At 45.9% G+C, this 23808-nt stretch overlaps 1 protein-coding gene across 3 annotated transcripts; it reads right to left on the bottom strand.

Moving 5' to 3' along the window:
• Positions 1-966: 966 nt before the first annotated feature.
• Positions 967-21621, bottom strand: GABARAPL2 (GABA type A receptor associated protein like 2). Of its 3 annotated transcripts, none has more exons than XM_023226777.2 (5): positions 21457-21619; positions 21070-21125; positions 19764-19936; positions 8643-8694; positions 967-1240 (listed from the first exon to the last, which is right to left on the bottom strand). In XM_023226777.2, exons 1-4 carry the CDS (start codon positions 21488-21490, stop codon positions 8652-8654), a joined length of 306 nt encoding a protein of 101 aa, XP_023082545.1. In that variant the 5' UTR covers positions 21491-21619; the 3' UTR covers positions 967-1240; positions 8643-8651. The 3 variants fall into 3 exon arrangements, with proteins under 3 accessions (XP_023082545.1, XP_023082544.1, XP_023082543.1); XM_023226776.2 differs by lacking the exon at positions 967-1240 and adding an exon at positions 6968-7122; XM_023226775.1 differs by lacking the exons at positions 967-1240; positions 8643-8694 and adding an exon at positions 9975-10577 and having other exon boundaries at positions 21457-21621.
• Between the last annotated feature and the right edge of the window lie 2187 nt (positions 21622-23808).

The raw sequence follows: 23808 nt of genomic DNA, 5'->3' as shown, positions 1-23808 counted from the left end.
ACTGTCCTCAGGACAAGCTTATTGGGCAGATGTTTGTAGAGTGTCATGCTGCACACCAGGTGTCTGCACATGTGTTTGTCTGCACCCCTCCATCCCACGTCGGGAAGCAACAGCTCCAGATGAAGGAGCAAAGCTGTTGATCACAGAGGTGTATGTGGATCCTCCTACCTAACTGTGGCTTTGCTTCCTCAGTGTCAGCCACCAGGATTGGTTTTAGGTATGTTAGGCTGTTCTTGCATTGCCAAAAAGAAATAGCTGAGACTGGGTAATTTATAGGAAAAGACATTTGGCTGGGCAAGGTGGCTTACACCTGTAATCCCAGCACTTTGAGAGCCCAAGGCCGGTGGATCCTTGAGGTCTGGAGTTCAAGACCAGCCTGACCAACATGGTGAAACCCTGTCTCTACTAAAAATACAAAAAAAAATTAGCCAGGCGTGGTGGTGGACACCTGTAATCCCAGCTACTTGGGAGGCTGAGGCAGGAGAATCACTTGAACCTGGGAGGTGGAGGTTGCAGTGAGCCAAGATCTTGCCACTCACTTCAGCCTGGGTGACAGAGTGAGATCTATCTCAAAAAAAAAGAAAAAAAAGAAAAGATGTTTAATTGGCTCACAGTTCTGCAGGCTGTAGAGGAAAAAGTGCTAGCATCTGCCTCTGGGGAGGCCTCAGGAAGCTTTACTCATGATGGAAGGTAAAGTGGGAGCAGGCGTCTCACATGGTGAAAGCAGGAGCAAGGGAGAGAGTGGAGGGAGGTGCCACATACCTTGGAATGACCGGATATTGTGAGAACTATCACAAAGACAGTACTACCAGGTCATGAGGGATGTGCCCTGTGATCCAAACGCCTCCCACAAGGCCTCACCTCCAGCATTTAGGATTACAATTGAACATGAGATTTGGGCAGGGACAAATATCCAAACCATAAGAAATAAAGATGAAAAAGGGAATCAAGGTGTACATTTTAAGGCCTTCCTTTTTTCTGTTTAATGAAGAATAAGTCTTTTGAGAATAAGAACATTTATATTGCCTCCCTCCAAATTCTCCTTGAAAGAGATCCTCTGGCCACCTTTGGGATTGCACAAGCCTGTCTTAAGACCTCTTCGTGGCCAGTGTGTTCTTACTTACTCTGCTGCTGCAAAAGTAAGATGTGTTGGTGCTTGTTAAGTAGGCTCTCAGTTCCAGGTAAGAGCAGTCATACACCTCCTGGATGCCATCAATGTGCCAGGCATTTTGCTCTGCACCTGGGGTACAAGGATAAGGGAGAGTCCTCATGCTGCTCCTGACTGAAGGAAGATGGGCAAGTGACTTCGCAATGGAAGAGCGCAGTGTGAGGATGACTGTGACAAAGGTCTAATACCCAACCTGGGAGAAGGGTGCAGCGTTCTTAGCAAAGAACTGGTGAAGGGGAAATATTAGTGGATAGCAAGCAAAACGAACTGGGGGTACACGTGGGGACAGTTTAGAGGGAAGGGTATTTGCAGTGGAGAAACGTCATAAAGGCTAGAGGTGATAGCACAGCATGGCTGGGCTAGTGGAGTATGGGAGACGCTGGGGATGAGGCTGAAGGTCACAGCAGGAAGGACTCTGAGTGCCTTGCAAAGGAGAATAGTTTTATCCTGACCACTCTGCACTTCAGGGATTTTGAGAGATGGGTGCTAAGATGAAGTTACATTTTAGAAAATTAACTCTTTGCTGTAGCAAGAACAGACTGCAGGAGCAGGGATGGTGGGGAGGAGACCATAGTTAGGGGATTACTGTAGTAACTTCAGGAGAAATGATGAGGCCCAGGCAATAGGGGCTTGAGGAACCACAGGGAGGGGCTGACTTCAGAAACAGGCAGAGGGCGAGATGAGAGCAGGGAGTGGAAGAGGGAGTGGTTGAGGATCACTCCCAGGTTATTGTGTTGGTGACAGAATGGAACATTATGCCGTGGATTGTGAAAGGAGACCAGGAAGAGGAGCTGGTTTTGTGGGGGGCCAGGAGATGTAGGCAGGAGATGTACCCAGTTTCAGAGGTTAAGATTTTGGCAGGATAAGGGCCTAGAGTGGGCATTTAGAGGGACTGGTTTAGTGCTCAGGAGAGAGATGGGATTGAGATAAAAATTTTGGAGTCATCATTAAAGACATGGGTTAGATGAAGTCATCTACAGAGAATGTGCAGATGGAGAAGGGGACAGTGGTGAGGAGGGAACCCTGGGGAAATGGAGACTTCAGGAGCAGGTAAAAAGCATAGAAACGGGCTGGGCGCGGTGGCTCACGCCTGTAATCCCAGCACTTTGGGAGGCCAAGGAGGGTGGATCACAAGGTCAGGAGATTGAGACCACGGTGAAACCCCGTCTCTACTAAAAATACAAAAAATTAGCCGGGCGCGGTGGTGGGCGCCTGTAGTCCCAGCTACTCTGGAGGCTGAGGCAGGAGAATGGCGTGAACCCGGGAGGCGGAGCTTGCAGTGAGCCGTGATCGTGCCACTGCACTCCAGCCTGGGCGACAGAGTGAGACTCCGTCTCAAAAAAAAAAAAAAAAGAAAAGCATAGAAACGAGAGTGACCGAGAGACCAGAGGAAAACCAGGAGAAAGACAATTAGGAGCTTCCAGGAGACAGAAATGTAAAGTATAGAATATATTAAAGAGAGGCAAAAGAAGATTGGTGCCAAAAAAAAAAAAAGTGGCCAGGTGCTGGGGAGCATCCCTTGAGGCCGGAGTTTGAGACCAGCCTGGGCAACATAGTGACACCCCATTGCTACAAAAAAATTATGAAAATTAGCTGGGTGTGGTGGCAAGTATCCACGGGGTGGGTGGGGGACAAGGTTATTTTGGTAAGCCTAGCAAACCCGGGGGCAGAGAAGTGGAGGGGTAGAAGCTTGCCTATCTTGAGCTGAGGAGGGAAGAGGAAGTGAGAAATGGAGGCAGCCACATGCTGTCCTTTGAGAAGGACCCAATTTCTGTTCTCACTGGTGTAACTTAAAAACAAAACCAAAGTTATGAAATATTTCAAACATAAAAGTAAAAAGAAGCTGGGCATGGTGATATGTGCCTGTAATCCAAGTTACTCAGGAAGCCAAGGTGCAAGGGTCATTTGAGCCCAGGAATTCAAGACCAGCCAGGGCAACATAGTGAGACCCTGTGTCTTTAAAAAAAAAAAAAAAGAAAAGAAAAGAAACACCCACCACCCAACAGTAAACATTTTGCTATCTTTGCGTCAGGTTTTTACTTTTTGGAGAAAACATGACTAGTGTTTGAAACCCCACATTTACCCTTTCCTGATCCCATTTCCCTCCCTCCATTAGGGAACCACCATCCTGAAGCTGATGTTTCATTCCCTTGCATGGTTTATACTTTTATTACCTAAGTTTATATCTATAAGCAATAAATATAATTGTTTTGCAAATTTTTAAACTTTATAGAAATGGATCATGCTGAATATACTTCTGCCTCTTCCTTTTTTCATTATTAGTACTGTTTTGGAGATTTATTTATGTTGACACATGTAGCTCTAGTTATTTCAACTGCTATATGGTATTCCTTTGTATAAATATACCACATATCTCTCCATTCTCCTGTGGTGGACATTTAGTTGGTTTCCAATTTTTTGTTCAAACAAGGTTGCAATGATCATTCTTCTACATGTCTCTTATACACATGTAGGGATATTTCTGGAATATATACCTAGAAGTGAAACTTGCTAAGCCATGGATTACAGGCACCTTCAACTTCACTAGATACAGTGTCAAACTTTTTACCAAAGTGATGGTACCAGTTTACATACACAACAGCCATTTACGACAATTCCAGATGCCTCACATCCTCACCAACATTTCATTTGTTGAAAATTTAATTTCGGCCAATTTGATGAAGTTATATTCCATAGTTTCCTTTAGATTTTTACCAGGCCACCAATAACATAGTGTAGATACCACACAACTCTAGGAGGCACTGTTCACAGTTTAGTCTTTGTGAATGGCACATTCTAGAGTTGGTACAATGACAGTGGTCTTGAGTGATGTTAAGAATTTTGTTAAATGACCTGTTAGGTTTTCTCTTTTGTGGGATTTAACAAAATGATGATTATATACATATGAAAAAAGTAGATTCCTATATTAATTATACATAAAATAAATTTAAAGTGAATTAAAGATCTAAATGCTAGACTGGGCATGGTAGCTTAAGCCTGGCCAGCACTTTGGGAGGCTGAGGCGGGAGGATTGTTTGAGCCCATGAATTTGAGGCTGCAGTGAGCTATGACCACGCCACTGTACTCCAGCCTAGGTGGCAGAGTGAGACTCCATCTCTTGAAAAAAAATAAAAACTTTATGATTTTTCTATGTTGATAAATGAGATCTATAATTTTTTTTTTCTCTTACACTGTCTTTTTGTTTTTGTGGGTTTTGTTTTGTTTTGGACACAGGGTTTCACTGTCACCCAGGCTGGAGTAAAGTGGCATGATTATAGCTCACTGTGGCCTTAAAAACTGAGTTCAATTGACCCTGCCACCTTGGCCTCCCAAAGTGTTGGGATGGGATTACAGGCGTGAGCCACTGTGCATGGCTTCATGTCGTCTTTATAAAGTTTTAACATTGAGATTTTGTAAGTCTCAAAATGAATTTGTGGTTATTCCTTTTTTCTAATCTCAGTTTAAAAGTCTTTCGCCCATTTTTCTACTGGGTGTTTTGTTTTTATTGTTGTTGTTTTGATGTTGTTGTCTGAGAGTCGGTGATCTCAGTTACTGCAACCTCCACCTCCCAGGTTCAAAAGATTCTCCTGCCTCGGCCTCCCGAGTAGCTGGGATTACACCACCACGTCTGGCTAATTTTTTTATTTTTAGTAGAGACAGCGTTTTTCTTTTCTTTTCTTTTTTCTTTTTCTTTTTTTTTTTTTTTGAGACAGAGTCTCACTCTGTCACCCAGGCTGGAGTGCAGTGGCGCAATCTCAGCTCACTGCAACCTCTGCCTCACAGGTTCAAGCAATTTTCCTGCCTCAGCCTCCCGAGTATCTGGGACTACAGGCGCGTGCCATGACGCCGGGCTAATTTTTTGTGTTTTTAGTAGAGATGGAGTTTTGCAGTGTTAGCCAGGAAGGTCTGGATCTCCTGACCTTGTGATCTGCCTGCTTCAGCCTCCCAAAGTGCTGGGATGACAGGCGTGAGCCGCCGCTCCCGGCCCTAGAGACAGGGTTTCACCATGTTGGCCAGGCTGGTCTTGACTTCCTGACCTCAAGTGATCTACTCACCTCGGCCTCCCAAAGTACTGGGCTTACAGGCGTGAGCCACTGCACCCAGCCTGGGTGGTTTGTGTTACTGATTCCAAGAGTTCTTTTATTTATTTTGGATATTAATTATGTCTTGATTATATCTCTTACCCAGTCTGTGGCTTCTATTTGTTTTAGGTGCTTTTTTTTTTTTTTTTTCCTGTTTTGAGACAGAGTCTCCCTCTGTCAGCCAAGCTGGAATGCAATGGCAAGATCTCAGCTCACTGCAACCTCTGTCTCCCAGGCTCAAGCAATTCTCCTGCCTCAGCCTCCCGAGTGTCTGGAATTACAGGCGTGTGCCACCACGCCCGACTAATTTTTGGATTTTTAGTAGAGACAGGGTCTCACCATGTTGGCCAGGCTGGTCTCGAACTCCTGACCTGATCCACACACCTCGGCCTCCCAAAGTTCTGGGATTACAGGTGTCAGCCACCGCACCCGGCTGGTGCCTTTTTTTGTACAGATGTTGTTCACTGTAATGTTCATTTTAATATACTTAAATTTGTCAATCTTTGATAGTTTGTGTTTTGTATCTGAGTACCCTCCTTACTCCAGGGTCCTAGATATTCTAATTATTTTTCAAATTCTTTTTCCCCCCCAAGACGGAGTCTCTTGTTGCCCAGGCTGGAGTGCAGTGGTATGATCTCGGTTCACTGCAACCTCTGCCTCCCGGGTCCAAGTGATTCTCCTGCCTCAGCTTCCCAAGTAGCTGGAATTACAGGTGCCCGCCACAACACCCAGCTGATTTTTGTATTTTCAGTAGAGATAGGTTTCACCATGTTGGCCAGGCTGGTCTTGACCTCCTGACCTCAAGTGATCCACACACCTCGGCCTCCCAAGTGCTGCGATTACAGTTATGAGCCACTGTTCCCGGGCTGTTTTTGTTTTTAGCAACAGGGTCACCCAGGCTGAAGTGCAGTGGTGTAATCATAGCTCACTGCAACCTTAAACTCCTTGGACTCATTGCTTGAGCTTCCCACTTCAGCCTCCTGAGTAGCTGGGACTACAGGCATGCACCACCGGGCCCAGCTAATTCTTAAATTTTTTGTAGAGACAGTGTCTCACTGTATTGCCCAGGGCTCAAACTCCTGGCCTCAAGGGATCCTTCTACTTCAACCTCCCAAAGGGCTGGCAATACAGGTGTGAGCCACCATGCCGTCTCATATTCAGATATTTAACCCACCTTGAATTTATGTGTAATACAGGAATCTGTTTTTTCATATATAACCGTTATAGTCATGGGTCATCCAGTTCATTTTTCAGGCCATTGCTGTTATATTTTAAACATAGGGGCCAGGCACTACTCAGGAGGCTGAGGTGGGAGGATCACTTGAGCCCAGAAATTCGAAGCTACAGTGAGCTGTGATCACGGCACAGCCCTCCAGCCTGTGTAACAGTGAGACCCCATCTCTTTTAAATATATATAAATGATTTTTATGCGTTGATGAGACAAAGCTATAACTTTTTCTCTTATACCATCTTTATAAAGTTTTAACACTGAGATTTTGTAAGTCTCAAAATGAATGTAATTATTCCTTTTCTAATCTCTGAAAGAGTTTAAGAAAGGGGTCCCTTAGTTTGATAAAATTCATCTGTACAATTTTACAAGTCTAGTGTCTTTGAGGATTACGGTTTGGGGGAAGAATATACGCTTTTTTTTTTTTAACTTTTTAAATCTTCACTTAGATGTTACATTTTAAAGGCAAAATTGACAAATCCACTTTTATTGACTGATATTCCAAATAGGTGCTGCTTTCTTCAATGGTTTGTTTTGTAGCCGATAGCTACTCTGGCCTCTGTTCCAGTACTTCTGCTACAGCACTTACAACATTGCTTTGTAATTATTCTTTACATGTTGGTTTACCACCAGACGGAAACCTCCTGGAAGACAGGATAGTACTTTATTTGTATTTGTGCCCTAGTATGCAGCATGGTTAATCCTATTCTGTAGGATTCTGTATAATCCTACATTTACATGGTTAAGAAGGTTTCACCGTTCCCTCCCACCAGTCCCCGCTCCAAGTGGGGCTGTTTGGTAGGCCAAGCAAGGCCAGAGTCCTCCCAGGCACATTATAAATAGAAAAAAACAACATCATGAAATGATTTGACATTGCCAACCACGTCATTCTTCTTCAGTTTCACTTAGTGTCTCAGTTCTGCCACTCGGTAGTTGTGTGGCTGTGGAAACTTCACTACCTATCTTATGGAGGCTTGTTGAAGATTGTGATAATGTATGTACGTCATTCTGGTATCCAGAGGGTGCTTAGTAAGTGCTAACTATAAATTACTTAAAATAAAAACATGGCTGGGCACGGTGGCTCACGCCTGTAATCCCAACACTTTGGGAGGCTGAGACGGGTGGGTCACCTGAGGTCAGGAGTTCGAGACCAGTCTGGCCAACACGGTGAAACGCTCTCTACTAAAAAATACAAAAATTAGCCAGGCATGGTGGCGTGCACCTGTAATCCCAGCCACTCGGGAGGCTGAGGCAGGAGAATTGCTGGAACCCGGGAGGTGGAGGTTCCAGTGAGCTGAGATTGTGCCATTGTACTCCAGCCCAGGCCAACCGCAGCAAGACTGCATCTCAAAAAACAAACAAAAACACAATTGGCTTCAGCGATACTTGCCTTGTGGTTTTCTTCTCTTTAGCTATTTCTTCTCGGTTGCATTTGTGGGTTTGTGGTTGTGAAACAAATAAATCAAAATGCCTTTGGGAAGCCACCCCTCCTCCATTTCTGTAAAATCCTATTTCTGTTCATATGTTTAGGCAGAGGTTCACCATTCTCTGCCCCAAGCAGGGCTGCTTGGTAGTCCAAGCAAGGCCAGAGACCTCTTAGGGACTTTTGTTAGTGCTCTCAGAAAAGATGTTCTTCCTTCCACTAGAGTTGCTAAGCAACTCCAAAAGATGGGGCCATCTTTGCCATCACACAGAGAAAAACAAAATCAAGAGATGGAGTTTTAATGTTATTATTTGATCCCTGGTTCTAGCTACACCTCAAGCCAGTGAACCATCCCTCTGAGAGGCGAAATAATAAACTGGCTTTTTAATGCTAAGGCCAGTTTGAACTGGGAGTATGTCATTGCAAATAAGATTCCTCAGTAACACAGAGCTCGCTTTCCCTTTACATGCTCACTCAGGTCAGTGTCTAACTGCTTTTAGTGTGAAACTATCAGCAAAGAGAAACAGATTTTATTAGCTCAAGTTTGGTAAAGACCCAACAAGATGTTTGTAACAAACTCAGAATGTTTCCTCCGATTCCAACTGAAAAGGTGACATCAGTAGAGAGCTTGGATGAGCTACTTATATAATTTGGTAAAGATAAAGTTAAAGGTCTTTGTTTCTTCCCCAATGGAAAGTGTGAGTCATTTTAATTACATGTTCTTAGACTGCTGGGACATACCTGGTTTCTTCATTCTTGTCTGGGTAGTGCTCTAGCCACCAACACAGTATGTCTGCAGAAGATTTAAGAAAGTAACTAAGCATTTCCTCTCAAATGTATCTGTGTCCTAGCAAGCCTACACATCTATACTAATGTGTGAGAAATGAAAGTCATGGGCATAGATAAATCTAATCTTGATTTTTAGGAAGAAGGGAGTAGAAAGCAGTAGCTTAAAGAACGCAGGAACATTAAAGGGATGCACAGAAGTGATATGGAGAGATCACTAAAATATAATGTTAAATGAAAGAAAGCAATGTAGGTAGAAGTATATGTTTTCTTTGTATAAGAAAAAGAGGAGGCTGGGGGCAGTGGCTCACGCCTGTAATCCCAGCACTTTGGGAGGCCAAGGCAGGTGGATCATGAGGTCAGGAGATCCAAACCATCCTGGCTAACACGGTGAAACCCCATCTCTACTAAAAAAAAAAAAATACAAAAAAATTAGCTGGGCATGATGGCAGGCGCCGGTAATCCCAGCTACTCAGGAGGCTGAGGCAGGAGAATGGCATAAATCCAGGAGGCAGAGCTTGCAGTGAGCTGAGATCGTGCCACTGGGTGACAGAGCAAGACGCCATCTCAAAAAAAAAAAAGATAAAAGAAAAAGAACAAGCTAGGTGTAGTGGTGGGCACCTGTAATCCCAGTACTTTGGGAGGCTGAGGTGGGTGGATCACCTGCAGTCAGGAGTTTGAGACCAGCCTGGCTAACATGTTAAGACCTCATCTCTACTAAAAATACAAAATTAGCTAGGCATGGTGGCACATGCCTGTAATCCCAGCTATTTAGGAGGCGAGGCTGGAGAAGCACTTGAACCCAGGAGGTGGAGGTTGCAGTGAGTTGAGATTGCACCACTGCACTCCAGCCTGGGTGACAAGAGCAAAACTCTGCCTCAAAAAAAAAAAAAAAAAAAAAAGACAATAAGGATATGTATTCATATTTAATTATCCTTTTTACTATGCTATTATACGATCCTTTAAATTATCCTATTTACTTTTAAAATACTGAAAAGAAACAAGAAGCCAGTAAAAGTAATTTCCCATAAAAGGCAGAGGTGGTTAGGAAGCTGGCGGGAGCAAGCCTTCTCGGTGTATACCTTTTTGTATTGTCCTGATATCTCAATCATGTGAACATATTAGTTATTCAAAACAATGTCTCTCCCTGTGACCCTGGCCACGGCTCCCGGTCCCGGGATGCGCAGCCATGGCCTGCACGAGCCCTCTTCCTGACCTGCCAGATGTAAGAGCCACTTCTCTGACCCAGCCAAAAGAAGGTGAATAAAGGACATGGCCACAGTGCAATGCCTTTGTGAGATAATTTTTATTGTTAATTATTTACCTTAATAGTTTCAGAAAGAGGAACAAATTAGCTCAGTCCAACATGATTGGCAGTTGGCATATTCTAGTGAAGCAAGTGTTCTGACTGCTAAGGATTTAATCTGGATAATTTTAATACTTAGCCATCTAACACTTCAAGCATAACCCAGAATAAATGCATCACCTTCCCTTTCACTTTAATATCGCACCTACCTCACTTTGATATAGAAATATCATTAAATATGATTTCCAGAAGGACAAGTTTCCTGGATAATACAGCCATGAGGACAGTGCACAGAAAGAACAACTCAAAATAAAACTCTGTATGATAATTTACTAATCTAAGGAAACAAAACCTTCCAATATATTAAGAAATAAATCCAGTTACAAATGCACTAATAGGTCTATGTGAAGATGTTCTGGTATAATAACTGAAAATGGCTGGCTATTTACAAGATACACAAGCAGTTATGGTGCACCTAGCCCAGCAATGGCCCTCAGAAGCCAAAAGTGTTCTCTCCGCTGTAGGCCACATACAAGAATCCATCTTCATCTTTTTCCTTCTCGTAAAGCTGTCCCATAGTTAGGCTTGAAAGAGAAAAACAAAAAAAATCATTGAAAATTGGAGTCCAGGTTTCAGGAGAAAAAGGATGGCCTGAGGATAGGAATTTAGTAAAAAGACTTCAGGTGTCAGTACCTGCTGTGTGCTTATAATCCTGTTTTAAAGAAAGAGAAAGGAGCCATAAAAAGATTAAAATAAATGACGTCTGCAGAAGACAAAGCCATTTGACATCCTCCCAAGTAAATCCTTTAAAGAAGCCAGCTCCTTCAGGGGACTTTGGCTGGTTAACACATGAATACCAAGGACAAGAGAACAAACTAAGCAAAATGAAGAACCTGAAAGGCTCACCTCTGTGTGGGTAAAGGACCCTAGCAAGGAAGAGTAGTTCGGGTTCATTATCATAGAAGTTCCCCAGCTAAACCCCTGTGCCCCCAAAGACCTGTGTCATCATCATCAAAGAGAAGTTATTTTTCTCACACTTAATGCAAAAAGCTGTAAATGTATCTGGGATCCAAAGAAGCCTGCCCAACCTCCCAAAGAACCTTCCAAAAATAGACAGTCTTCAAACTAAACGTGTGTGGGTAGGAAAGCTGGCTTTCCCTAAGTGGTAAAACAGACTGCGCAGTGGAGATCTAATCTAGTTCTGTGCCATGAAACTGAGCTGGACCAGCTCCAGAGTAAGACTAGTAACACCTGGATCCCTATGCAAGCTCTGCCCCGTGACTGTACTCTCTGAGATGAGAGGAGGTGCAAATGTGTTAAGACCATGAGTGGAGGGGTCAACCAGAAACAGTAGTAAGATGCTCAGTCTGAGACATCTGAGGTCACTAGCCCAGATAGGTCGGTCACAACAGATCCTTAAAAGGGGGACTCATAAACCAAGGGCCAGTGGGGAAGATAAGGAGCAGTCCAAGGCCTCAACCTGAGGAAGCAATGACTGCCCCACCTGCTGCTTTGCTCAAGAGCTGAGTGGGACCTCCATGTAAACATGGACGAATAGCACATTTATGAAGGGGGAGGTTTTGAGTTTTTTTCCTATTCTTCCTGCCCCATTTGCAAGCTTAGCTCGGATGGCTGTGTGGGTAGATGAGAATTATTAAGTAACAATGTGGGGGAGGGCTGATTATGAATATGAAACAACCTGTCATCTTGTACAATAAAAACGGTGCTCCCTGTGACGATCTCTTAGCCTGGAATTTGTAAAATAAGGACTCCCTGGAACAGAACTGTTCAACAGAAATTTCTGCTATGACTGAAATGTCCTGTATCGCTACTACAACACAGTAGCCACTAACTGCATTCAGCACTTGAAAATGTGGCTCATCTGAATTGGGATGTGCAGTGTAAAACATAAAAAAGATTTCAGACTTAGTATCAAAATGCAGCAAAATAGCTCTATTTTGATTACGTGCTGAAATGATAAAATTATGGATATACTGGGTCAAATAAAATATATCATTAAAATTAATTTCCACCGGGCGCAGTGGCTCACGCCTGTAATCCTAGCACTTTGGGAGGCCGAGGTGGGCGGATCACCTGAGGTCAGGAGTTTGAGACCAACCAGACCAACATGGTGAAACCCGTCTCTACTAAAAACACAAAAGTAGCCAGGCGTGGTGGCGCACGCCGTCATCCCAGCTACTTGGGAGGCTGAGGCAGGAGAATTGCTTGAACCTGGGAGGTGGAGGCTGCAGTGGGCCAAGATCGTTCCACTGCACTGCAGCCTGGGCAACAAGAGCAAAACTCTGTCTCAAAAAAAAAAAAAAGTTAAATTTCAACTGGTTTTATTTTTTTAATGTGGCTACTATAAAATTCTTAAATTACATACGTGGCTTGCATCCATTTCTACTGACAGCAGTGCCCCAGGACAGGACTTGGGGGCAGTGGGTAGAGGGAGGAACAACACCTACAGCCGTGGGTCGCAGCCTTGGCTGCACATCAGAATCTTACTGGAGAGCTTTAAAAACATCTCCATGCCCAAGCCCTACCCAGACCAACGAAATCATCACTATGTTTTGTTTTGTTAAGACAGAGTCTTCCTCTGTTGCCCGGGCTGGAGTTCAGTGGCAGGATCTTAGCTCACTGCAACCCCTACCTTCCGGTTCAAGCAAGTCTCATGTCTTAGCCTCCCAAGTAGCTGGGATTACAGGTGCATGCCACCACGCCCAGCTAAATTATTTATTTATTTATTTTTTCTTTTTTAGTAGAGGTGGGATTTCACCGTGTTGGCCAGGCTGGTCTTGAACTCCTGACCTCAGGTGATCCACCCACCTCTGCCTCCCAAAGTGCTGGATTACAGGCATGAGCCACCGTGCCCAGCCTCATCAGCATATTTTTTAAATGCCTAAGATGATTCCATGTGCAGCCAGGTTGAGAAGGAAGATGCTTGACCTTTTGTTGTGGGAGAGAAGGGAGGGTCATCTTTAAAAGCTATGTGATTAGGAAGTAGAGTGACGAGCCAGGAAGTGAAATGACAAGCCAGAAACTAGCAGAAGGGCTTGAACATGTAGCTGAGTGTCCCAAGATTTTTACCCTGGTGGTTGAGAATGCCCAGAGAGTAACCCCACTTTCCTCTGAAACTCCTCAGAATGAGGCTAATGGGAAAACAACTACAGCTACTGCCACAACTCTTTACCCCATTTGTCCAAGTGTCCAGGGTGACCCTGATGACAACTGTCATAACATCTCCCCACTGCCATTACCAGATGAGTTCAGATGCAGTAGCAGACACTGTGTGCAATTCAGAGTCGCCCCATAGTGCCTTTGTCAAGTTTGGTCCCACACAGACTAAGTTCTGCTCTTTTCCTAGCAAGTCAGAAGCCCTAATACAATGATTCTAAATCCCATTGCTACATTAGAAACATTTGAGGAGCTTCATAAACACCAGCAGCCCACCCCCAGGCCTGTGTATGCTATCCATGGTGAACAATGACCACTGGACGGCTACTGTTGAAGGCAGGTCCTGAGACACTGAGCCCTGACTTGGCAGGAGAAGAGGCCCATAATCATGTGGCTTTCATTCCTTTCTGGCTTTAGATTCCATTGTCTTTTAAGTAAAACTTGGGTTCATCAATTTGTTTAAGCAGTGCCCCAGTAGCTACAGAAGCTGACAGTAAAAATCCTAACTATAATGGCAACGCATATGTGTGAAGCACTGCTCATACATTACATATATTAACTCTTTATCCTCAAAACAACCTTATGAGGTAGACAGTACCATAATCCATAGTTCATAGATAAGAAAACTGAGGCACAGAGATTCTAAATTCACTCCAGGTCAAAAAACTAGGAGACCACCAAGGTTTGCTGCCTCCAAATGTCCAAACAGCTAGATCTGTTCTGATGACCTAACATTAGAGTCCTTGTACCTTCTGCAGAGATCTTCCTTAGAACAGTGCTTCTCATACAAATGTTGGTACCAATCATCGGAACATCAAGCTCCCAGGTAAGGCGACTGCTGCCAGTCTCTGCATCACATGCTGAGTAGCAAGGTCTTAGGGCTCTCTCTTTCAGATCTTGTAATTTGACAACTAGATGCCTTAGTGCCTAATGACTTAAGAATCCAACATTTCCCCTTTTCTGACACACAACCTCATGTGGAAACTTAATTGGCAGTAGCACTGTGTCCTTATAGTCAGGATACCCCTTGGGCACGGAACTTGGTAACTGACAATGCTCAATGCTGAACATGCACCTAATTTTGAGGCTTTACTGAGTCTCATGAAGTAAGACTGATTTGAAAACAGCACTTACGGGATCGGACTGCATACATGCAGAGTCAGAATAACTTGGCCTGCAGCCAAAATGAGCTGGGCCACAAATACACTTAAAAAAAAATTAACTCATTTTTTTAAAGTCCCATTAAAAGGATATTCAAATGGAAGTGCAGGGAGACAAGATGCAACCCTCACTAGCAGGCAGTCTATTAGCAGAAGGCTGGTGTGTCAGTTTGGGACATATTCCACAAACCTCTGAGAAGATAAACTTCTCCCTCAGAATTTGGAGGCCTGAGCTATACTCAGCACTAAGCAGGCCACTGCTAGGATGCCAGAGGATCCTGAAGCACAGAGGCAGCTCTAATGCATCTATCCAGCTAAGCTGCACAGGCTTGCTGGATGCCCTGACAACTCGCAAGCAGCACTGCAGCTCCAAGTCTTGCTGCCTAAGTTGCTGGGAGGTGGCTGTAGAAAACACCTGAAGATGGCCTCCAGTCCCTAACACAAATGCACACCCTGTGGCATCAAGTATCACATGCATTCATCTGAGAAAGATGCTGCTCTGAGTACGGAGGCACTGCCACCTTCCAAGCTCTGAGTCTGGCAAGGAAAGAAATGGGTAAGGCCAGTGGTAGATTCAAGCAATGGAGCGAATCTCAGGTGAAGTGGGACCCTGAAGTACTGTGTGAAAATGAACTTAAACTGCCCCTAAAGGCCTCTCCCTAGCCCCTCCACTGAAGGACATAGATCCAGGCAAAACCATTTCTCCAGTGGAGAAACTGTGCAATAAAAAAGGGAAAGTTACAGCAGAATCCACATCAGGAATGGCCATGTGACTCTAGACAGACATCAGTTTATGCTACTCAACAGCTCTATGCATTGGGAGAGGCTGACCTAGAACTGTGTGGATGCCCAATCCCTAGAGAACCTACGTTCACCCCAACCAAGGGCAGGTCATGGAGGCTGTGGTCATGAATACACTGAGTCATGAATTGGCGGGGCTGATAAGCACACCTGGCCACCCATCTGCTTTGGAGTCCATGTGCTTCCACTGGACCTTGGATTATCTCTTCTCCAGCAGGGCAGGATAGGTGGCGGGAGGTGGAAGGGCAATGACCACTACTGTCAATCCTGGAGAGGCACTGGTTTCACAGTGAAAGTTAATAAGGCCCTGATGCTCCCCAAGATTCTAAAATATAAAGATTCTTTTTTTTTTTTTTTTTTTTTGAGACGGAGTCTTGCTCTGCCGCCCGGGCTGGAGTGCAGTGGCTGGATCTCAGCTCACTGCAAGCTCCGCCTCCCGGGTTTCCGCCATTCTCCTGCCTCAGCCTCCGGAGTAGCTGGGACTACAGGCGCCCGCCACCTCGCCCGGCTAGTTTTTTTGTATTTTTAGTAGAGACGGGGTTTCACCGTGTCAGCCAGGATGGTCTCGATCTCCTGACCTTGTGATCCGCCCGTCTCGGCCTCCCAAAGTGCTGGGATTACAGGCTTGAGCCACCGCGCCCGGCTAAAATATAAAGATTAACCACTGGTGGTTGTTCTTTTGTTTTGATTTTGAGACGGAGTTTCACTCACATCTCCCAGGTTGGAGTGCAGTGGTGCGATCTCAGCTCACCACAACCTCCTCCTCCCAGCTTCAAGCGATTCTCCTGCCTCAGCCCCAGAGTAGCTGGGATTACAGGTGACCACCACCATGCCCGGCATAGGACAGCACATATTTATCTGATAAAAACGAACAACTTGGCCGGGAGCAGTGGCTCAGGCTTGTAATCCCAGCACTCTGGGAGGCCAAGGTCAGCAGATCACCTAAGGTCAGGAGTTAGAGACCAGCCTGGCTAATATGGTGAAACCCCGTCTCTACTAAAAATACAAAAAAATTAGCCAGGTGTGGTGGTGGTCGCCTGTAATCCCAGCTACTTGGGGGCTGAGGCAGGAGAATCGCTTGAAGCTGGGAGGCGGAGGTTGCAGTGAGCCGAGATTGTGCCGCTGCACTCTAGCCTGGGCAACATGAGTGAAACTCCCTCTCAAAAAAAAAAAAAAATGTCCTGTCCTTAAAGAAGTATTTACCCAGAAATGATCCAAGTGCTTTAAGCACATTTCTAAATAAAGGATGAATAAGTGTGGGGTGAAGTCATTAATTGGGGTCTGAAGGGTCAGGACTTGGATTTCTTGTTACTCTGTCCTAAAACCCTGACTTGGGTTACTGGTATAAGCTGCTTTAGGGTGGACAGATTGGAAAGGCAAATGGGACTTGGAGAGAAAATGGCTTTGAAGCAGTCTCTGTTGCCCTGAAAATCACTTTTCATTTCCAAGACATCACAGCTCCCTTTTACTGAAGATCTCTTTAAGATCCAGAAGCAAATAAACACCATATTCTTAAACAGCACAGGTTTCCCAATGTCAAATTATAGTATCTGGCCAGGTGTTGTGGGTAACACCCATAATTCCAGCACTCTGAGAGGCCAAGGCAGGAGGATCACCTGTAGCCAGGAGTTTGAGACCAACCTGGTGAGGTGGGAGGACTGCTCAAGCCCAGGAGTTCAAGGCTGCAGTGAGCTAAGACTGTGTCACTGCACTCCAGCCAGGGTGACAGAGCAAGACCTTGTCTCAACAACAACAAAAAATAATATCTTAGAGATATTTTATTTAATGATATACTCCTGTTTCTATTTTAAACAGGGGATTAACAAGACTCTTATCTATGTTCTAAACAAACAAAGACCAAAGACCATTGACTGCCAGGTCTGAGTTCCCCTCTAAGGCCATGAGTAGGAAACGTGTACACTGATGTTTTTTCTGAAGTTGTGTCTGAACAAAGGCATGGTTCCGCTTCCGTTTTTGGCCTGATTCTTGATGCAGGCACCTAAGCAGAGAGTTCAACTTTCCAATGCTAAATGGGTAAAGGCCATTCTGATTCCCTTTTTTTTAAATGAAACAAGAACTTAGAATTTACGAAGTAAAACTTAGGGACTTGCCTCTGTCTCTATTTATAGAATCAATATTTAATACTAACTACTCTAAATAAAAATCATGACACTTTACATGGTGACTGCCTGTTTTCCACTCCAAGGCAGAAATAACTGAGAACTTACTCCCCTTCAGCCTCAGACATAATTGATCTTCATGCAGACCAGTCAGTCATCGGAGAGGGAGGGCTCCTGCAGGCTTGAATTCGTCCCTTCTCTAATTTCCCCAGCCACTCTTTGAAGCCAGCAAGCACTGCATGAAGGTTAAGAGAGGCTCCATGCTTCCCTAAGAGGCTGAAAAGACCTTAGGAAGAGGCTGCTAAATTGTCTTGGGGAAGAGATGGTGAAGCTGAAACACAGCCAGCTTTAGGAAGTACCCTGTGGCACTTTTTGTTTATGTTTATGGGTGATTTACATTTGCATAAAGCCCAATGATGTCACAAGCCTCTTTTGTTTAGAAACAACTTTATATTTTTAGCCCGGTGTGGTGGCACGCACCTGCGGTCCCATCCCAGTTATAAGGGAGTCTGAGGTGGGAGGATCACTTGATCCAGGAGGCAGAGGTTGCAGTGAGCTGAGATTGCACCACTGCACTCCAACCTGGGCAACAGAGTGAGACTCTGTCTCAAAAAAAGAATTGTTTCTGAAAATAAAGCCCCAAAATGAACAGTTGCATTAAGTGTAGGGTGACAGTCATTAACTGGGGCCAAAAGAGCTGATAGCCTGGGCAAAAGGGCCCTAGTTGATGACTAAATCCTGAAGGGTCAGGACTTGGATTTCTGGTTACTCGGCCCTAAAATCCTGACTTGAGTTACTAGTGTAATCTGCTTTAGGGCTGATTCTCACCACACTGGAAAGGAAAACGGGACTTGGAGAGAAAATGGGTTGGAGCAGTCTCTGCTGCCCTGAAAATTCATTTTTCATTTCCAATTCTATTTCTATCTCAGGGATAATGGGGGAGGGGAAGTTGATAAGACCTGTAGCCATTTTAATTGCCAGATTACTGTGGAGCCATCTGAGTAATCTGAAGGTCTCCAGAAACCTGCTTCATTTCCTTTGAGAAGAACCAGAGAATCAGAATTGAGGAAAATAAACTCAATGCCATAGGTCCTAGTCACTTACTTTCTCCCACTGAGCCATCACCTCCGGGAAGTAGGAAACACAGGGTCACCAAGACTCTGCAGAAGTTGCAGATGTTATGAAAGATTACCACCCCAAATACCTTAAAGAAAGCCCAGGGTAACCACGGATGCCCAAGGCTTCCTCCCCTGGTGAAGACACAGCCCAGAGGCCTGGGAAGGAAGGTTGGAAGAGCCCTATGGGTGACAAGATCACCTCAAGCAACACCACAGCTTCCAGAGCTACAGCTGTGGCAGACCAATGGCGTCCAGTGGGCAGGCCCTGGGCTGTCTCCTCAGGTTGAACGCTGGCCTTAGGGAGGGAGCTTCTATTTCTCCCCTGCCTTTCTATCAGACACCAGGAAGTGGAGGTGGAGGACACTGGGAAAGAGGAAATCAGACCAAAAAATAGCCAGAGCTTTCCACCTTTAACAGAAGTAAGTAACTGGAATTTGGCAGAGGCCTCTTCTGGAGTCTTCAAGGATTTTTAACAGGAACCTATGTGGGCAACATTGGGCTAGTTCCCAGGGCTTCTGAAAGCCTTCACTTTTAGAAGTATTACTTCTGGGGGTGGTATATGAAACCTACATTGGGTCACTAAGATAAGATGTGGCCAGGAACTCACACTCAGGGGACAGGTGGGGGCCGGAATCTGGATCAGGGCCTAAAACTACCCACTCAGTAACGGGAAAGGACTGACCAGGATGTTAGATGGAGCCCCTCCATTTTCCTCTTTCCACAGGGGACTAAAGCTGGGCTATCAAATACACAGAAAAGGGGAATTCTAATGCCTCTGCCCACATTCAGGCCACAAGTTACAGTCCCAAAGATTGCTTCCAGGCAGCACAATAGTCTGACAGTCAAAGCAGGTGCTACCAAGGGAGGTATAAGTCTATAAAAAAAAGACTTCAGAGCCCTTTACTGTGCAGCAGTCATTTTGTCAGACTTGAGGATCAGGCAGCTATAGACACTTACAATGTCAAAGAGTTGACCAAGTTTGGAAGCAAGCAAACTGGATGATTAACTGAGTGAGCCTCAGCAGGGCCCACAGGCTCCCAGTGAAGGAGCGTGCCAGGACTGCCTTCAGGAAAGAAAACCTCATTTCAGGCCTCAGTTCTACCTATAGCTTAAGCCTAAATAAGTTCTCAACTGTTTTAAAAGATTCTTGGAGATGTAAGGCTGAGTTTCGTCATTTTTTTTAAAGTCCAGGCCTTGTTCTATTTTCTGAATGCAAAATGCACTCTTATGTATTGCAGCCATTATTTTCCTGGAGCCCCTGATGTCAGGGAGCACAAAATTCAGATTTCTAGTCAGGACCCCTAAGAGTTTTCAGACTTCCAAAGTTTTGGAGTTCCATAAGCAGCCAACCAGATGTCTAATACCAGAGGGCCCATCCAGTAAACACCTCTCACCTGGACTGTGGGACTGTCTTATCCACAAACAGGAAGATCGCCTTTTCAGAAGGAAGCTGGATCCTTTTCCTGATGATCCACATGAACTGAGCCACAGTGATATCAGATGGAACCAAGTACTTCCGTTTGTCAATGTCAACAATCTGAGAGCCTGAGACCTTTTCCACAATCACCTGGGAAAGTAAAGAGAGGTCAGGACTGCGTTTCCTAAAGGGAGGCTCTGGCCTCACATGGCTGAGGAGCTGAGAAACAGAGTGTGGGCAAGGAGGTGGGTGGGAAACTGCATAGCAGGAGAAAATATGTCTTTGGCTTAATAAACCACACACTCTGGAGGTTAAGAACTGATATATGTGTTATAGGGAAACGGTAAGTGCTTTTCTGTGGTCAATTATGTAAGAGAAATGCAGCCCTTACTACCAAGCTTTTCCACATTTTATCTGGGCAGACCTAAGAGTATCTGGGGAGGATTTCATCCATGGTCCGTTACTCCAGGACCCCAGAATGGATCCACCTTCACACTACTGGAAACACTACTGTGTTCCCAAGGAACACAGGAGACAAGAACGGATGGACTAATGGGAATGCCTGGAATTTCAGCCAGCCAAGAACCAAGCTCTTTATTTGGCCTGTTGCTCCCCTCTGAACAAGTTTCAAATCCATCCCTCCTACTCCTTTCCTGAGACAAATTATTCAGAAGCAAAGAGCTACAATAACAGGCCTTAATGTCCATTAAAAATTAATAAGGATTACAAAACTGTCTCCCCAACCATGGAAGAAATATAACATCATATTTATTATTGACTAAGAAGAAAACATGGCAGAAAGGTTTTCAGCGGCTTTTCACATTATTTTGGTCAGGCAAGGATGACAGGGTCAAGGTGAGGTAAGGGAGCTAGAAGTTAAGTAAAGATGGAGGCTCAAAGTAAAAGATGAACGTCCTGAGACTCAAGTACCACTTCCAAGACCAAAGTGACAGTCTCCCTCCACCACCATTCCCAAAAGTGGCAGTGACCTGTTGCCCTGTCCTAGAACATCGTTCCTTACATAATTGGCCAGGGAGCCCCGAGGCTGCAGACGGCTCGCTGGCCTAGATCGGGAGATTCAGCACTGAGGCACCCTGAACAGCACCAGCCCGAGCCCCTCATGCCTCGGCCCTGGGACGCCTCATCCCGGTCTGGCCTGTCAGTTACTATTAACTGGGACTGGAATCTCAACTTGTCAACTGTTGAATGGTCTGGGGCCTATTACGGGTCCCAGACGACAGAGGTGACAGCGAGGTGAGGGGGCGGAGAGTCCAAACACTCACCGGAACCCTGTCGGGATATTTCGCTCGAATCTTCGCGGACTCCACGCATCTGTGTTCTGTGGGAGAAACAAACAGGGCTGACGGCTGCGCCTGCCCCCCGGTCGGTTTCCGGCCCCCGGCCCTCCTCCTCCTGCGCCCTGCGCACAGCCCAGGCCCTGGTTCCGGCGTCCCTGCGGCCGCGGTCCTGTCCCCTACTAGCTCCCAGCAGGGACCGCGGAGGGTGACACGGGGTCAGGAGGCGGCTGCCCCAGGCACCAGGGCCTAGGCGACTCGAGACCGGAGCAGGGCATCCGCCCCACTCCACCCGAACCAGGGCCGCCCCAGTGGGGGAGGGGGCCCACCCGCCGCCCCGGCCCCCAGCAGCCGGGCCGACAGCCAAGTGCTTACCCAGCGAGTGGTCCTCCTTGAACATCCACTTCATGGCGGCGGCGGGAAAGGGACGGAACCGGCTCTCGGAGCCGCGGAGCTCAGCGCACCGACCACAACAACAACGACGGCAGCAGCGGCAGCGACGGCGGCGACTACACGGCAGGCGGGACTTCCGGCTGTCGGAGCCTAGCAACCGGTCGGGGGCGGGGCTTCCGGCGCTATCTGCCAGGGCGCCCAGCCAAGGGGCCGGGCCGCAGGTAAAGGGGCGGGCCGCGGATGGCGGCTTCGGAGGCTCCTAGGTTGCGGAGGCGATGAAGTTGGTTACGGGGACGTCTGTGAGCAGTATCTGCGACCCCAGGAAGGAATGTTCGGGGAACTGGTGACAGGAGTGGGGTCTCGGGAGCGTTGGTGGCGGGAAACGTCTGGCTGATAGTGTAGGGCTCTTACTGAGGGCTATTTGGGGGTGTGGCTGATAGTTAAGAGCGCTTAGAGCGGTTCATAGGGAAAGTCTGAAAGGGGAATTGGTGACAAGAACGGTCTTTAGGGGTAAGAATGACATGAGGGGTTTCTAGTGCTTGGCGATAACAAAGGAGCTGTTTAGGGCGTTGACAGTTGGGGAGTATTGCTCGGAGGGGTGACAGGTTGGGGGCTCAGTATGTTAGGGGTGGTGTTTGAGGACACTGTAGGGAGCGGCGCTGAGGACAACCCGGAGGTCCAGTATTAGGGACAGCTGTAATAGGTTGCCTTGGACCTAGAAATTGAATTTAAACAAATCCCATTTTCTTCCTTTATTCGTGAATAAATATTTGAATAAACATTTACGAAAAAGTATCACAAATGCACATTTGAGGCGGGGCGCGGTGGCTCACGCCTGTAATCCCAACACTTTGGGAGGCCGACGCGGGTGGATCACCTGAGGTCAGGAGTTGGAGACCAACCTGGCCAACATAGTGAAACCCCAAAAATTAGCCAGGCATGGTGGCGGGCGCCTGTAGTCCCAGCTCCTCGGGAGGCTGAGGCAGGAGAATCATTTGAACCAGAGAGGTGGAGGTTGCAGTGAGCCAAGATCACACCACTGCACTCCAGCCTGGGCAACAGAGCAAGACTCTGCCTCCAAAAAAAAAAAAAAATGCACATTTGAGGACTGTAACATCACTGATCACAGACCCCTTAATCTTAACTGGCAGAGGACTTAGAGGTGACTGTCAGACTTGGAGAATTCCCCTGAGAGCTGGTCATGAGATGATTTTCCTCGTTTGGCTGTGGAAGTGGTTTAGCAATGACAGCCTGAGCAATGTGTGTGTCACCTGTCCGGACATATGCTTTGAGGTTCTCCAGTCAGTGACGTAATGCCTTTTTTCCAAGCAGAGTCATCAAGGCAGTCTGGTCTGGGTCACCATCTGTTTATAAGCTGCTGAACTTGTAGCAAGAATGTTCACTTAATTGGGCACATGAACTCTGCCACGTGCTTGTGATTCTGATGCACCTGTAAAGCCTGTATGTTTGAACATGGTAGTTCATCATTTCCTACACTGGAAATTCCTAATCAATGCTGTGGAATCTAGCTTCATTCTAAAAGTATTTTTGTTATTTTAAGACTGTGTGTCTGAGCAACTAGAACAGTTTGTTTGTTTCTTTGTTTTTGTTTTTGTTTTGTTTTTTTGAGACAGAGTCTTGCTCTGTCACCCAGACTGGAGTTCAGTGGCACAATATCAGCTCACTACAATCTGCCTCCTGGGTTCAAGCGATTCTCCTGCCTCAGCCTCCCAAGTAAGTGGGACTACAGGGACTCACCACCACACCCAGTAAATAAAATATTTTATTGTATTAAAAAGAAAAAAGAAAAAAAGCCAGTCAAAAGCCACCAAAACCAAGATGGCCCTGAATATAACCTCTGGTCATCCTCACTGCTCATGATACGCTCATTGTAATGCACTGGCATGCTAAAAGATACTCCCACTGGTGCCATGACAGTTTACAAATGCCATGGCAATGTATGGAAGTTACCCTATATAGTCTAAAAAGGGGAGGGACCGTCAGTTCTGGGGAAATCTCTGCCCCTTTCCTGGAATACTCATGAATAATCTACCCTTTGTTTAGCATATGGATCAAGAAATAACTATAGGTTTACTCAGTCAAGTAGCCCATACTGCTGCTCTGTCTATGGAATAGTCATTTTTTTTACTCTATGGACTTGCACCAAATTCTTTCTTGCATGAGATCCAGGAACCTTTTCTTGGGGTCTGGATTGGGACCCCTTTCCAGTAACACTTTGGGATGCCAAGACAGGAGGACTGCTTGAGCCGAAGAGTTAGAGGTTGTAGTAAGCTGTGACAGCACCACTGCACTCTAGCCTGGGTGACAGAGCAA

Source organism: Piliocolobus tephrosceles, chromosome 17, assembly GCF_002776525.5.
Source record: "Piliocolobus tephrosceles isolate RC106 chromosome 17, ASM277652v3, whole genome shotgun sequence".
NCBI lineage: Eukaryota > Metazoa > Chordata > Mammalia > Primates > Cercopithecidae > Piliocolobus > Piliocolobus tephrosceles.
This window is presented reverse-complemented; position numbering and strand designations above follow the sequence as displayed.

What these genes read in the sequence shown, in the direction of transcription:
- GABARAPL2 (XM_023226775.1), bottom strand. Translation starts at nt 21,490, where the DNA reads ATGAAGTGGATGTTCAAGGAGGACCACTCGCTGG. An exon ending in CAAGGAGGACCACTCGCTGG is followed by an intron (nt 21,126 to 21,456) that starts GTAAGCACTTGG and finishes TTTCTCCCACAG; the next exon opens with AACACAGATGCGTGGAGTCC. An exon ending in AATATCCCGACAGGGTTCCG is followed by an intron (nt 19,937 to 21,069) that starts GTGAGTGTTTGG and finishes TTACTTTCCCAG; the next exon opens with GTGATTGTGGAAAAGGTCTC.